The 13161-nt window shown below is 39.5% G+C and overlaps 1 protein-coding gene across 1 annotated transcript in view; it reads right to left on the reverse strand.

The window, feature by feature from the left end:
• The window catches only part of Cntn4 (contactin 4), a 952979-nt gene that overhangs the window by 32550 nt on the left and 907268 nt on the right, over positions 1-13161 (reverse strand). Inside the window, exons 15-16 of the mRNA XM_032906003.1 lie at positions 8970-9145; positions 3074-3194 (exon numbers count right to left, since the gene is read on the reverse strand). Of these exons, the coding sequence (XP_032761894.1) occupies positions 3074-3194; positions 8970-9145 (297 nt within the window). The remainder of the gene's footprint in view (positions 1-3073; positions 3195-8969; positions 9146-13161) is intronic.

A 13161-nucleotide genomic window follows, 5' to 3' on the forward strand; every position in this document is an offset into this window, starting at 1 on the left:
TGTCCACTGAACAAAACATGAGTTGTTTTTGTCACGGCACAGGGACAACTATTTTGAAGTTGGTGTTTGCCTCTTACTCGGGGAAGGGAAGCCTTGCTGGTGGCCATGAGACAGTTGCAGATTAAGTAAAGCAGACATCAGGGAATTGAAGGTTCCCGAGTCAACATACTAACCCACACTCATTCCAAATATAAAAATCTCTTAAGGGCAGTAGAATACATTTCTGTCTCCTCACTGCAGTGTGGATGAAAGATGCAAGGACAGAGAAGGAGGAGATAAGATGAAAGATTGTGGCTTTAAGTGTCTTATTAATTTATTGGCCTTATTAATTGATTAGGCTAGACTTTCTTTTAGACTGCGTTTGCAAATTCCTTTTGGTATGCAATGCTATTTTCTGTGAAATGAAGTATACAATATCATTTAAGAACTTCAAGTACTACTGATTTAAATATTTATTAGTCTAATTTATTGGTTTTTAAACTGCTGATCTGAACATTATCCTAATTAAGTAGAGGATAAATTACCAGCAACAGAATTCCTTTGTCCCTAAGGGGAGAGTAGATCAGCTCTGGTGTGTTTTTAAAATGGAAATAAACACATTTCTATACATTATTCTGTGGGCACATCTACCTAAGTTGAAAATATCATTTTTGATTTTTTTTTTAAGTCTGGCCTTTAACCTTGAGGCTCATATTCTTTTAAGACAATTACCAGGTAGCTAAAGCAGTCATGATGGGAATGCAGTATTTCTTTAACCTCTCTTGACAATTAAGTTGCTAATTCCTGTACATTTCCCCCTCACATCTGCTCAGGGCACATGGCAATACTTTCTATTGGCTCTCAAAATAGCTTATTCCCTGTGCACTCAGATTCACCCTGCCTTGAATCCTGAGCCAGGGTTTGTATTTTAGGCTCAGGTGGCTGGCCCGAAATCCCCATCACCAACAGTTAGGAATTCTGATTAATGAGTTTGGGGGCCTGAGATTATCTTGATGCTTTGGGTTGGCTTTTGTTTGTTTGCTTCTTTGTTTAGCAGAGTTGGGTGTGGAGCTCAAGACTTTAATGCTTGCTGGGCAAATGCTGTACCATGTAGTTATATCTTTAGCCTGATTGCAAGTTTAAGGCTTAAACAAGCAAGCAAACAAAAAAACTGTTGGGTACACAGTTTCATAAAGCTTTTAATTTTCATTGATTTTTTTTCTTTTGATGGGTTAGAAAGAATTCAATGGTTAAGAACACTGGCTGCTGTTCTGCAGGACCAATGTTCAAATCTCAGTGTCATTACGGTAGCTCACAACCATCTATTACTCCTGGAAATCACTTTGATCCCCCACCCTCTTCTGGTCTCTCAGAGTACTGCATGCACATGACAACTCTCATTTTCTTTCTTTCTTTCTTTCTTTCTTTCTTTCTTTCTTTCTTTCTTTCTTTCTTTCTTTCTTTCTTTCTTTTTTTCTTCCTCCTCCTCCTCCTCCCCCCCTCCTCCTCCTCCTCCTCCTCCTCCTCCTCCTCCTCCTCCTCCTCCTCCTCCTCCTCCTCCTCCTCCTCCTCCTCCTCCTCCTCCTCCTCCTCCTCCTCCTTCTTCTTCTTCTTCTTCTTCTTCTTCTTCTTCTTCTTCTTCTTCTTCTTCTTCTTCTTCTTCTTCTTCTTTTAGAAGACAGTATGCTCACCCTAAAGATCTACAGTCTCTAGCCAGCAGTTATATAAGTAAGGAGAGAAACTAAGGCAAAATTTCATAGTCTGGACTTGGCCTCTGGTCCTGTCTTTCTTGTTCCTGTGGTTTGTGGTGCTAATCATTCTTTCTTTATGGTCTTGTCTTTCAGTGTAACTGGTGTGGATTTTACCTTTTCTTCATTATTATTTCTGTATAGTGGGTGGATAACTCCCTTTTTTATTTTGCCATTGATCAGGTGTGTTGGCACACATCAGTAACTTCATCACTCAAGGGGCTGAGGGAAGAGGATTGTTAGTTTGAAGCAAGCTTCTCTTTTTAAAAAAAATCTTAAAGACCTTATATTTCTTTCATAAATTGATTTGAAGCCTGGAATTTTCTCCAGCTAGTGGACTCATTTAGGGTAGCCCTATCTGCACAGTTTAAGTTGGTACTAAGAGTCTCCCCAAGGTTGATGTATGAGATACCCTCCTACTTACTACATTCTAAGCAAATGGGTGTTGGTTTCCTTATCAAGTCATAGTCTAAAATCAAGGTAGCCTTCTTGGAACATGGGCCAGGAATGGAATTGTGTTAGGAGAATACTGGGTACTTTTGAGAAACTCCAAGAAAACAAGAAAAGACTCTTGTGACCTCACATTCTTCAAACCAGAGTTGTTCTTGAGTGTGCTTTCTTGCTCCTCCCAGAGGTAGGGTATAGGAATGCGTTTACTTCAGCTTTCTTATTATTGCCTGCTGGGGTTATTCAGTTAAATGTTTATATGCCTCTATGGAACAACATGGCTTTGCTCTGTGTGATATGTCCTTGTGATTGAATACATGAGCCCATGAGAACTTTACTTAGGTGACCTTTTTTAACCCTCAGAGTTTAAGTTGTCTGATGCACTGAATAACGCTGGCTATTGTGTGAGACTTCTTGTCTGTCTCGTCTCTCAGCTCCAGTCTCCCAGATCCTACTATCTCCAGAGTAGTAAACACAATCTTCATAATTTTAGGGGGAAATGAGTTAACTTAAGCCCCTGTTACACTACAGCTTAAAACACTAACATGGTTTAGTCTGGATGAAGTATAAAAGGGCTAGTTGAATTACTTCTTTAATTAATTGTTTCTGTTATTGTAAAACACCTGTCAATTCAGTAGTCCTAACTGGGGCATTCAATTTAGTATGAGAACTGGACTTTCTCAGTGCATTTTCTCGTTATCCATTTTTCATGAAAAAAAAATGCATGTTCAGGAAACCTCTATAGACCGTTAACCACTGTGCATTTTGGCTATCTTACACTGTTTTTACATAATTCAAAGCCACTGAGGTTTTTATGTTTCTGTAGTAGAGTATATCCCATAGAAATATTGAAAGGGCAAAAAAGCTAGCAATAAGAAATAAGAATAAAAGTTGAATACCTCTTACAATCAGGTCCGCAGCAGCAGAGAGTTTGTCCACACTTGTTTGGACCATGCAGACATATTTCCCAGCATGCTTCAGTTGGATGTTTCGGATCATCAAATCACCAGCTGAATCCTGCTGATAAAGTAGAGGAAAGTGGCTACAATTACTTTTTAATGAGCCCTAAATATCATTATCACATGAAGGACACTATGACTAATGGATTTATTTTACACCGGCTGATGAGAACATTAGTGATGCATGCCGTGGCTATTAGAACTATGTGAGTCAGCCTGAGAGATAAGAACACCAATGTTGTCCGAGAGCTTATCTTCCACAGGAGCTCAGGTGTCTGGATCAGTCTGCTACCCCTGCTGGCATCACTCAAAGTTACACGATGTGGCTTTTGATGGAGCCTTGTGGGTTCCCTTCAGCCTGCGCTCAGCCTACTGCCTGCACTAGCATTCTGAGGCGTTGAAATTTGATATTTGGAAAAAGGAAGCAAACCTCCGCTTAGAGGTATCTGCATTTTTTTCCCAGCAGAACCCTGTCTTGCAGCCAGCATTTTGATTGCTCTCAGGTTTGAATTAAAGGATTATGAAGGCCAGACTCTCTAAGGAAATCTTGAATCATCTAGTGTGGAATAGTGCTAATTTGTTTTCCAAATGCCAAATGCATGTTTGATTAGCAGATGAATAGGACTAATTACATCCTAGTGTAGATGCCTATGAGCCCACATCCATTTTTACACTGCTCACCAGAAAACTACTTTTTATAAATACAAAGTGATGTCTCCGCAAGACTGTTCTACCCTGGAGTTTGGGTTCACAGCCTTGATATTGAGAAGCTTGGAGAGTAAGGATGTGACCAGTTCATGGGTTAGACTAGAAATGCTCTCTTAATTCTGAATCCAAACTACAGAGCAAGAAATTGACAGACTTTGAAATTGATATTTCTCCAAAAGTGACTCGCTGTAGGGTTTTTTATACGCCAGGGCTTTCTAAGTGCTTTAGTTGTGTTAACATACTCTGTTCCCACATGTTCTGTGGTGCAGGTAGTCTTGTTAGCTTATTTACAGATGAGGAAACTCTAACACAAAAAGGCCAGGCAACTTTCTGTAAGCCCTGGATGTAGCAAAACAGTTCTAATCTCTGTTATTTTCTCTGTGTATGTATATACATAAGGTCTATATATATTTTGTGTATGCTGGTACATGTATGTGGTCTGCTTGTGTGTGTGTGTGTGTGTGTGTGTGTGTGTGTGTGTGTGTGTGTGTAGAAGAGTACAACCTCACTTGTCATTCCTTAAGCATGGTCCTTATTGTCATTTGACACTGGGTCTCCTACTGGCCTAAAACTTGTCAAGTAGATGAGGCTGGCTGGCAGACCAACCAAGGGAGTCTGCCTGTTTCTGTCTCCTCAGATTGGGATTCTAAGCATGTACCACCATGCCCGACTTTTCTGTGAGTTCAGGGATTGAATTTAGCACTTTACTAACTGTACTGAACCATGTCCCTTGTTATTGATGGTAGTTACATACTCCCCTCCAAGGAAGAACTTATCCCTATTTGAAAGCAATAAGCCCCCAGTTTCTTCTTTTGGTCCAGTAAAACAGGTCACACTCATATTTACTAAGGGAAAGAAGAGGTCAGGAGTGCCATTGTTGCAACTAGGATTAGAAGAAGAAAGACAGGAGTATGTCCTGGAGGCAGAGACTCGGTTTGCAGACTTAGTTGTTTGGGGCCCACGCCTGCTGTGTGATTTCATCTAAGTCTCTTAATCTGTCTGTCCCTCAGTTTATTGACCTTTTAAAGAAGGACGCCTTCCCTATTGTGCGATGTCGTGAGAATCAAATGAGTCTGGATATCTATGTGAAATCCATCCACAAACTATGAAACATAGAGTAAATTTAAACCGGTCTTACTGATGGCCCCTATCAATTTTCTTTGTGAGACAATCATGTCAAAGACCTTAAGTCTAATTCAAGAAGAGCTCAGATATTTTTTTAATCTGAAAGTCCTTTTATTTATAACCCTTGCGTTCTCAACCAGTTCCATTATATACTGATCACATCTCAGTATAAAAAGAAATGGGAAAATGATTACTAACCTATTTCACAGGGATTTTGTGAGCATTCAGGAGCTAATATGTAGTAACAAGATGGTTGATAAATGATTAGGTACCTTGCTGGTAAAGAGAATCAGCATTCTGAACCTTTGTTCACGTGATGAGTCTTTAAGTAGTGATTTATCTAAAAATTAAACCCCATAAAGGAAATGTGTGCAGAGGGTTGATTTTTAAGGTAGTTGACATCTGTACTTTACAATTGAAGCCATATTGATTTTAAGGTAGAAACCATATTGATTTGGTTGTTGTTGTTTATTTTATGTACATTGGTGATTTGACTGCATGTATATCCTTGTAAGAGTGTCAGATACCCTGGGACAGGAGTTATAGACAGTTGTGAGCTACCCCATAGGTGCTAGAAATTGAACCTGGGTCCTCTGGAAGAGCAGTCAGTGCTCTTACCTGCTGAACCATCTCTCCAGGCTTCCAACATTTAACAATCCTTATTAAAAGGCATCATATTGGTGTCTATGGATGGAAGCCAAGATATGCCTGCAGACAGGAGCCTGGTATGGCTCTCCTTTGAGAGGCTCTGCCAGAACTTGACTAAGACAGATGCAGATATTCATATCCAACCACTGGACTGAGGCTGGGGACCTCAGTGGAAGAGTTAGGGGAAGGACTGAGGGAGCTGAAAGGGAATTGCAATCCCACAGGAAGAAAAACAGCATCAATTAACAGGATACCTCAGAGCTCCCAAGGAATAAACCACCAACCAAAGAGTGTACGTGGGCTGGTCCATGGCTCCCACTACATATGGAGCAGAGGACTGCCTCATCTGGCATCAGTGGGAGGGGAGGCTTTTGGTCCTGTGGAGGCTGGATGCCCAGAAAAGGAGGATGATAGGGGGGTGAGGTGGGAGTGGTTGGGTAGGCGAGGCAAAGGGGATGGGATGGGATAGCCTCTCATGGAGGGGAGACCAGAAAGGGAGATAACATTTGAGATGTAAACAAATAAAATGACTGATAAAAAATTGCCATATTGATTTTAAGGTAGGAGCTATATTGATTTTAAGTTGGAAGCTGTATAAGGAAATATTTTTGCCCTGTCTCAGCGATTCATTCTATCAAATAAAGGATGAGTGTCAAGGAAACTTACTGTAGCCTACTTCAGCATGCAGCAACCTACTAACACAATTTTTGTGGTTCTAAGAATGTGTCTTAGCTATTCTTAAACTTTGGTGAGATTTGTAGTTTTAAGGTCAAACTGAAAAAAATAATTAAAGTAAGGATTAAAGTAAGACTCTCTCAGAATGAGGCTGTTCTTTCCTTTAGAGAGATCAAACTGTTCTTGAGGTTTACATTTTTGTTCCTACCAAAACCAAAGGAGGAACAGTGTATTTAAACCCTATTCCAATGGAGGTCCCTGTTCTGTTTCCAAAACAGCACTGGAGGACGTCTGAGAATACCAACAACAGCACAACAGCTTTCCTCAAAATCCAATAGGCTGAATCTATCCACCATTGTTTCATTATGCTGACTCGGGAAACACAAATATAATTGGGGCTGAGTTTAGAATGGCACGTGGTCTCCTCCTCAATGGTGAAATCCTAAAATTATCACCACGGGTGACACTGGCAGCTAACCTACTTCCCTTTGTTTGTAGCAGTAGTAGATTGCTAAGCCTGGTGACAATGCTAGGAGATGTATTTCCTATATGGAAAGAAAATGAAAGCAATCATTATTGTTGTTTTTGTTGGTGTTATTGAGATAAGGTCTTCCTATTGAAAGCAGGGTCTATACCCCACTACATAGCCCATGGTCGTCTTAAACTCAGATCCTTCTGCTTCTGCTTCCTGAATACTGGTTCCACAGGTGTGTCCTACTACAAATGGTTGAATGAGAATCCTTTTGTGCATGAAAAGTGTTCCTTGGTCCTTTGCTTCATTAGCATGTTTTCCTCTGCATCTCAGCTGAAATGGTGCATAATGGCTACTAGGTCTGATTGGCCAGGGACTTTTTTCATTCATCAATCATCAATCCATGCTAATTGGCTCATGAAATTTTCAGAAATCTTATTTTTTTAATATTGATTTTGCCCATGAAGTTGGTTTTAATGTGAAAAACAATGATTTGGTTTAGCTGATAAGAGGTTTTGTTAACATATACTGCCCTGTTATTATAATTAATATTATTCTTCTTTTAGAGAATACAGCCATTAGAGTTTTAAGTACATTTCTTTCATGGTAAGTATGGGGCTAAGTGTATTTTTAGACTTTAAGATATTTGATGTCATCAATGCTTTAATGAAGTAGAGTCTCTTTTGCTGTGGTGGTTTGAATAGGATTGGCCCATGGGAAGTGGCACTATTAGGAAATGTGGCCTTATTGGAGGAAGTGTGACCTTGTTGGAGGAAGTGTGTCATGGTATAGATGGGTTTTGAGGTTTCGTAGTGCTCAAGTTCTGCCCTATTTAGAAGAAAACCTCCTCTGAGCTGCCGGCAGAAGAAAATCTACTTCTCAATGCCTTCAGATCAAGATATAGAACTCTCAGCTCCTTCTCTAGCCCCATGTATATTTGGATGTAGACTGCCATGCTTTCTTCAATGCCCTTTACAACAGTTGCCTTGGTCATGGTGTCTCTTCACAGCTATACAAGCCAAACTAAGACACTCACTAAGGTAGGCCCCATGAAAGAGATCCAGAATGCTTAATAATAGTGATCTCATCCAGCCTTACTGAACCAATATTCCAAGAGAGAATCCCTAACAGAGATAGTCACTGGTATAATGAATTAACTTCTCTCCTGTGTATCTAAAGCGATATTATTTAGATGTCATCCTTGGGAGGATTGAAAGTATAGTCATTCAAATCTCTTTTAGTGTTATGCATATCAAACTCTAACAAACTAAGCATGCATGTAATGGGAAGAATTATTACAGTAGTTAGGTTAAAAATATATTCCCAATATATCTCATAGATGGAGTTGTTAATTTCAGGGCATCTACCTAAAGGGGCACACAGGGGATGAGATGGGAAAATCAGTAAGGCATACTTCTATGGCAGCCAAGGGAGGAAAGAGCTTTTCAAATCATAGGCTCAGTTTTATACCCTGGTACTTTCTGATTAGTCCTTCCAAGAATGTGGTCATCAGAGCGAATATTCATTACCAATGGGACTGTAGAGCTGTGATAATGCAGGAAAATAATTGTGGAAAATGTTTGTGATAGACACAAATTGTTTCTAGATTTAACCTTATCTTGGCACATATTCAATGATAATATATATTGTCCTGAAAAGTAAGGTATTTCAAAAATTGCAGCATTTGGATTCAGACTCCATGGAGATGATAAATCACCCCAATGTCTTTGCAGAATCAAGAGAGCGAGTACCAACTTTATGATGATGAGTCTCCCATGGGAGCACAGAGGAATACAATAGTAGCCTAAGGCATACAAGCAAGCTATCTTTAAGACACTTCATTAACCCTTTGGTAGTATGCTATATGATATGTGAGTAGAGCTTGGGGTGTGAGGATCAAAGCTGAGTCATTTCATTTAGTAGATGTAGAGAAAAGGAATTTGATATAATTCCCATGAACCTCAGTTTCCTTCTTCACACACAACAGCAAATTACTAACTTAACATCAGGTTTGCTATGCATGCTACATATGACATAATTTACTTAATAAATGATGCAGAAAAGAACAGGAATTAACCAAGAGTTCTATTAAATCAGATGCTTCAACAATGACTTTATATTTGTTTCCAAGTAAACAAATTAATTTGTGTCAGTTTGTAGAACCTTTGGCTTGTTGTGTACTATGGATAGTATGACATTAATACTTACCCCTCCAACTCTTTCAAAGTGGTCTCCATCTTTGTCAAAGTCTATTAAGTGTCCATTAAATGTCCAAGTAAAGACAATGTCCAGTGAGTGATCATGTGTCACCTGGCATGGAAGAACAATGCTTTCTCCCACAGTGACATCCATGCTGGAAGGGGGAACCATCACCTTTGTTGGGTCTGGAATTAGAAAAGAAACAACAAGGACTGTGGATGCAGTAAATACTCTCCCTGTATACATATGGAAAACCCTAAATTTAATCTCCAGTACCATCGAACTCCTCCTAGCTCTCAACAAAAACAACAACAACACAGCTTATATGGCAGCATAGAACCTAGAACAGAAGGGGTATAGTTCGTTTGGTGATCTTTCTCTCTCTCTCTCTCTCTTCTCTCTCTCTCTCTCTCTCTCTCTCTCTCTCTCTCCTCCCTCCTCCTCCTCCTTCCTTCCTTCCTTCCTTTCTTTTTTTTTATCAAATTATTATATTTATTTACATCCTAAATGTTGCTTCCTTCCCAGTCTCCCCTTCCCGAGTTCTTCACCCCATACCTCTCCCCTTTGATTTTGAGAAGGTGCTCCCCTACCCACCCATCTGTCTCCACCTTACCCTGACCAGTATCTCCCTTTCCTGGGGCATCTAAGCTTCTACAGAATTCGGCACATCCTCTCCCACTGAGGCCAAACAAGGCAGTCCTCTGATACATATGTGTCACAGACCAGCCTTTATATGCTTTTTGGTTGGTGGCTTAGCCTCTGGAGCTCTTTTGGGTCTGGGTTAGTTAGTACTGTCATTCTTCCTACGGAGTTGCAATCCTCTGTGGCTCCTTCGGTCCTTCCCCTAACTCTTTCGTAGGGGTCTCTGACCTCAGTCCAATGCTTGGCCATGAGTATCTGAATCTGTCTCAGTTAGCTGCTGGTGAAACCTATCAGAGTCATCTGAAAATATTTAGGCGCAGAAAGGATTCTAAGAATTTTGCCACAGGATGCAAACAGTATTGAAAAAGTAATTAACTTATTGCTACAGGAAGGTAATAACCAGGGGTGCCTAAAATGTTGCCTCAAGTGGTAAGCCTACACACCAAACTTAGGAGAGTAGGGACAAATGACCAGGCTCTATTCCCTGACAACATATGGGTTATCAGCAAAGAGTCTTCACATACACCAAAGTCTACAGGCATTGGAAATTATATTTTTTCCTTTGTTTAACTTCTCTTTTGTGTTGGACACTGAACCCATGGCTTTGCATACCTTATGGCACTGAGCCACATTCCCAGCACATTCAGGGATCTTGGACAGGGTTTTTTTTTTTTTTTTTTATTAATGAAATCTAATGCCTGTTAACTAAGGACCAGAGGGGTTTCTCACACAAAGGATCATGCTGGCCGAGTTGTAGTCCTGACAACAGCTAATTCATTAATTTAGTGCTTGTTGCCAATTCATGCTCTGAGCTCTGAAGTAGCAACAATCAGTGCAAAGCAAGTCGTGCATGTCCACACCCCAGAGCGCTCTCCCAGGGACCAGAGAAGATTAAGCTAAGGAGCTTGAAGACCTCATTAGGTCCTTGGTTTTTTATCAATGTTTACTTCTTCAGCACTCTCGTTCACTGTGCTATGAATTCTGATGTTTGTACTTGATTAATTCCCTTAAATTTGAATACAAGGGCTGTACACAAATAAACAGATGGCTTCGTGTGAAAACAAACTGTCTCCCTTCGTTTGGTTTTAATTCATCATGATCACGAAGGACCTGTATTTATGACTTTTGTTTTGACAAGGCACTCTCACTATTGTTCTGTGCACAGAACTCTCAGAAGCAATTACAGCTCACCACGCTCTTTGAATCTGGTCACTATTAAGTGACAACAGTAAGTAGGACCAATGACACCCTCCAACATCCATTCTGTGCTTGTTTTCTGTTTCCACTATGCAGAGCAACAGGACTCTACATCACAGGCTGACTGACACTTCTTTACTACCCGCTTAAGCTATTAAGAGTTTATGGAAATTATTTTATTTTCTGCAGTGTTTTCTATGGAAACCACTGCTTTGTTTAAAAGACTTTAACAACCACAAGGAACAGTAAAACATTAGACAATTTGATTAATAAATGGGTGTGCACATGATAACACATATCTAAGCCATTTTATGTGCTGACTTGATGTTGGCTGAAAAGGTATTCTGAGTTAGAGATACTGTCTGTTGAGACAAGTGGTTTTGGTTATACAACAGAGATACCCAAGCAGTCATGATTATTGTAGCACTACCCACATCAACCAGGTAACAAAATCAGCCTAGATGTCTATCAGCAGATGAATAGGGAGGGAATAAAAAAATGTGATATGGGTGTTTTGATTGGCAATAAAATCAAGATAAAATTACATTCTTTGAAGAGAAATGGATAAAACCAGAAAACAACATGTTAAGTGATATAATCCAGCCTCAGAAAGACAATTATCCACATGTTGTCTCTTGCGTATGGAACCTAGATTTAATAACAATAATATATAGAAGGCTGAAGATAGTGGTGCACTTCTTTAATCTCAGTACCCAGGTGGCGGAGGCAGGAGGATCTCTTTGAGTTCAAGGCCAGCTTGGTCTACATGGTAAATTCCAGGCAGGGCTATAGAGACCCTCTTTAATATGATATTCTCAAATCATATTAAAATATTATATGCAAATATTATATTGAGAATACATACTCAATATATAACATATATGTGATATATATGATATATATATATGTATATATATTATATACTTGAGATATGCTGTGGAAAGGAAGAGAAGCATAAAGAAGGCAGGGAAGGACATGAGAGGGTAATAGTGATTGAATATTACCAATTCCTATGATGCACATGTAAAAATCATAATGAAATAAATCATTTTACAGAGAATGTACACTATTTATAGCTTACTATCCTATGAGAAAATAATTCCATTTAAAAATGCTAATGTGTCTCTCTGTGAGTACAGGCATACACATACTTTGTGCACATGCAGAGGTAGAAAGATGACTTTGTGTGTCAGTGCTTGCTCTCTACCCTGCTTGATCCAGAGTCCCTTTGTTGTTCGTCTGCACACACCTGCATGACTGGCTGGTGAGCCTCTGAGATTTCTTTTATCTGCCTACCCTGTCACATGGTAGGAATTCTGGAACTACAGATACAAAGCACACATACAGCTTTATGTGTGTCTTGGGACTTGAATTTAGATTCTCACGTTTGCGTGGAACACAATTCACCCTCCGAGCCACCTCCTCAAGCCCAATGATTCTAGTTTTGTTGTTGTTTTCTGAATATCATGTCTTCCACTTTGCTTTAGAATTTCTTTTCACATTAATTGCTAAGATATTGTCTTGGTGCTTATTAAGGAAGCGTATGTGTGTTTACTCATTGCAAATCACTTGTAAGCAAATTTCCTAATCGTGATGGTTGTGATGATGTGGTTTGGGAGTATTGTGTCTTTTCTCTGTAAAGTTTTATTTCTTTCTTAGGTAGGAGCTTTAAAAAGTATGGGACTCTTTAAAGGCTTGGAACTTGCCAAAGAGCTAATAGCTAGTTTACTTTTAATGACTTAAGGGAAAATGTACAGAGGACTGCTTTTAATAATAGCTAAATGCCACAGCAAAGGCTGTTGATAAACGATGATAATAATCCCGGGGTCACATGCTTGTGGGTAAACTTCAGCACTCTGTAGTTGGCCCCTATTCTTCAATAAAAATAAAATCAATGCTGGATAAGCTAATTCATCAATTCTTTGCAAGATGTGTATCAAAAAGGATGTCTTAAATATTAAATGAACATCAAGAATCTCGGTGACTCCAGCTGTACCATGGTTTTTTTTTTTTTTAAATCTAGAATGAAACTTAACATGGATAATAGCAAAAGGCTGCACTTTTGGAAATTAGCAACCTCACTAGATATTGCAGGATGGGCAGTGCACAAAGACAAGATGAATATTTCAGTATGTGAGGTATCCATGTAACTGCCAAAGAAAGCTGATGCAATCTTAGACTGCACTCACTGCTTGTGTTATTTCAGTTTGAGGAGGTAATAACCCAGCTGCATTTTTGCATTAGTCTGGGCACAGCTAAACACTACTGTTCTTTGGATTCACTGACAGATTGGTACACCCACACTAATGAAGGATCCAATACATTTAAACAGCAAAAAATCACTGAGAGTGCTCAGTACAAG

The sequence above is a fragment of the Rattus rattus genome, chromosome 6 (assembly GCF_011064425.1).
Source record: "Rattus rattus isolate New Zealand chromosome 6, Rrattus_CSIRO_v1, whole genome shotgun sequence".
Classification (NCBI taxonomy): Eukaryota; Metazoa; Chordata; class Mammalia; order Rodentia; family Muridae; genus Rattus; species Rattus rattus.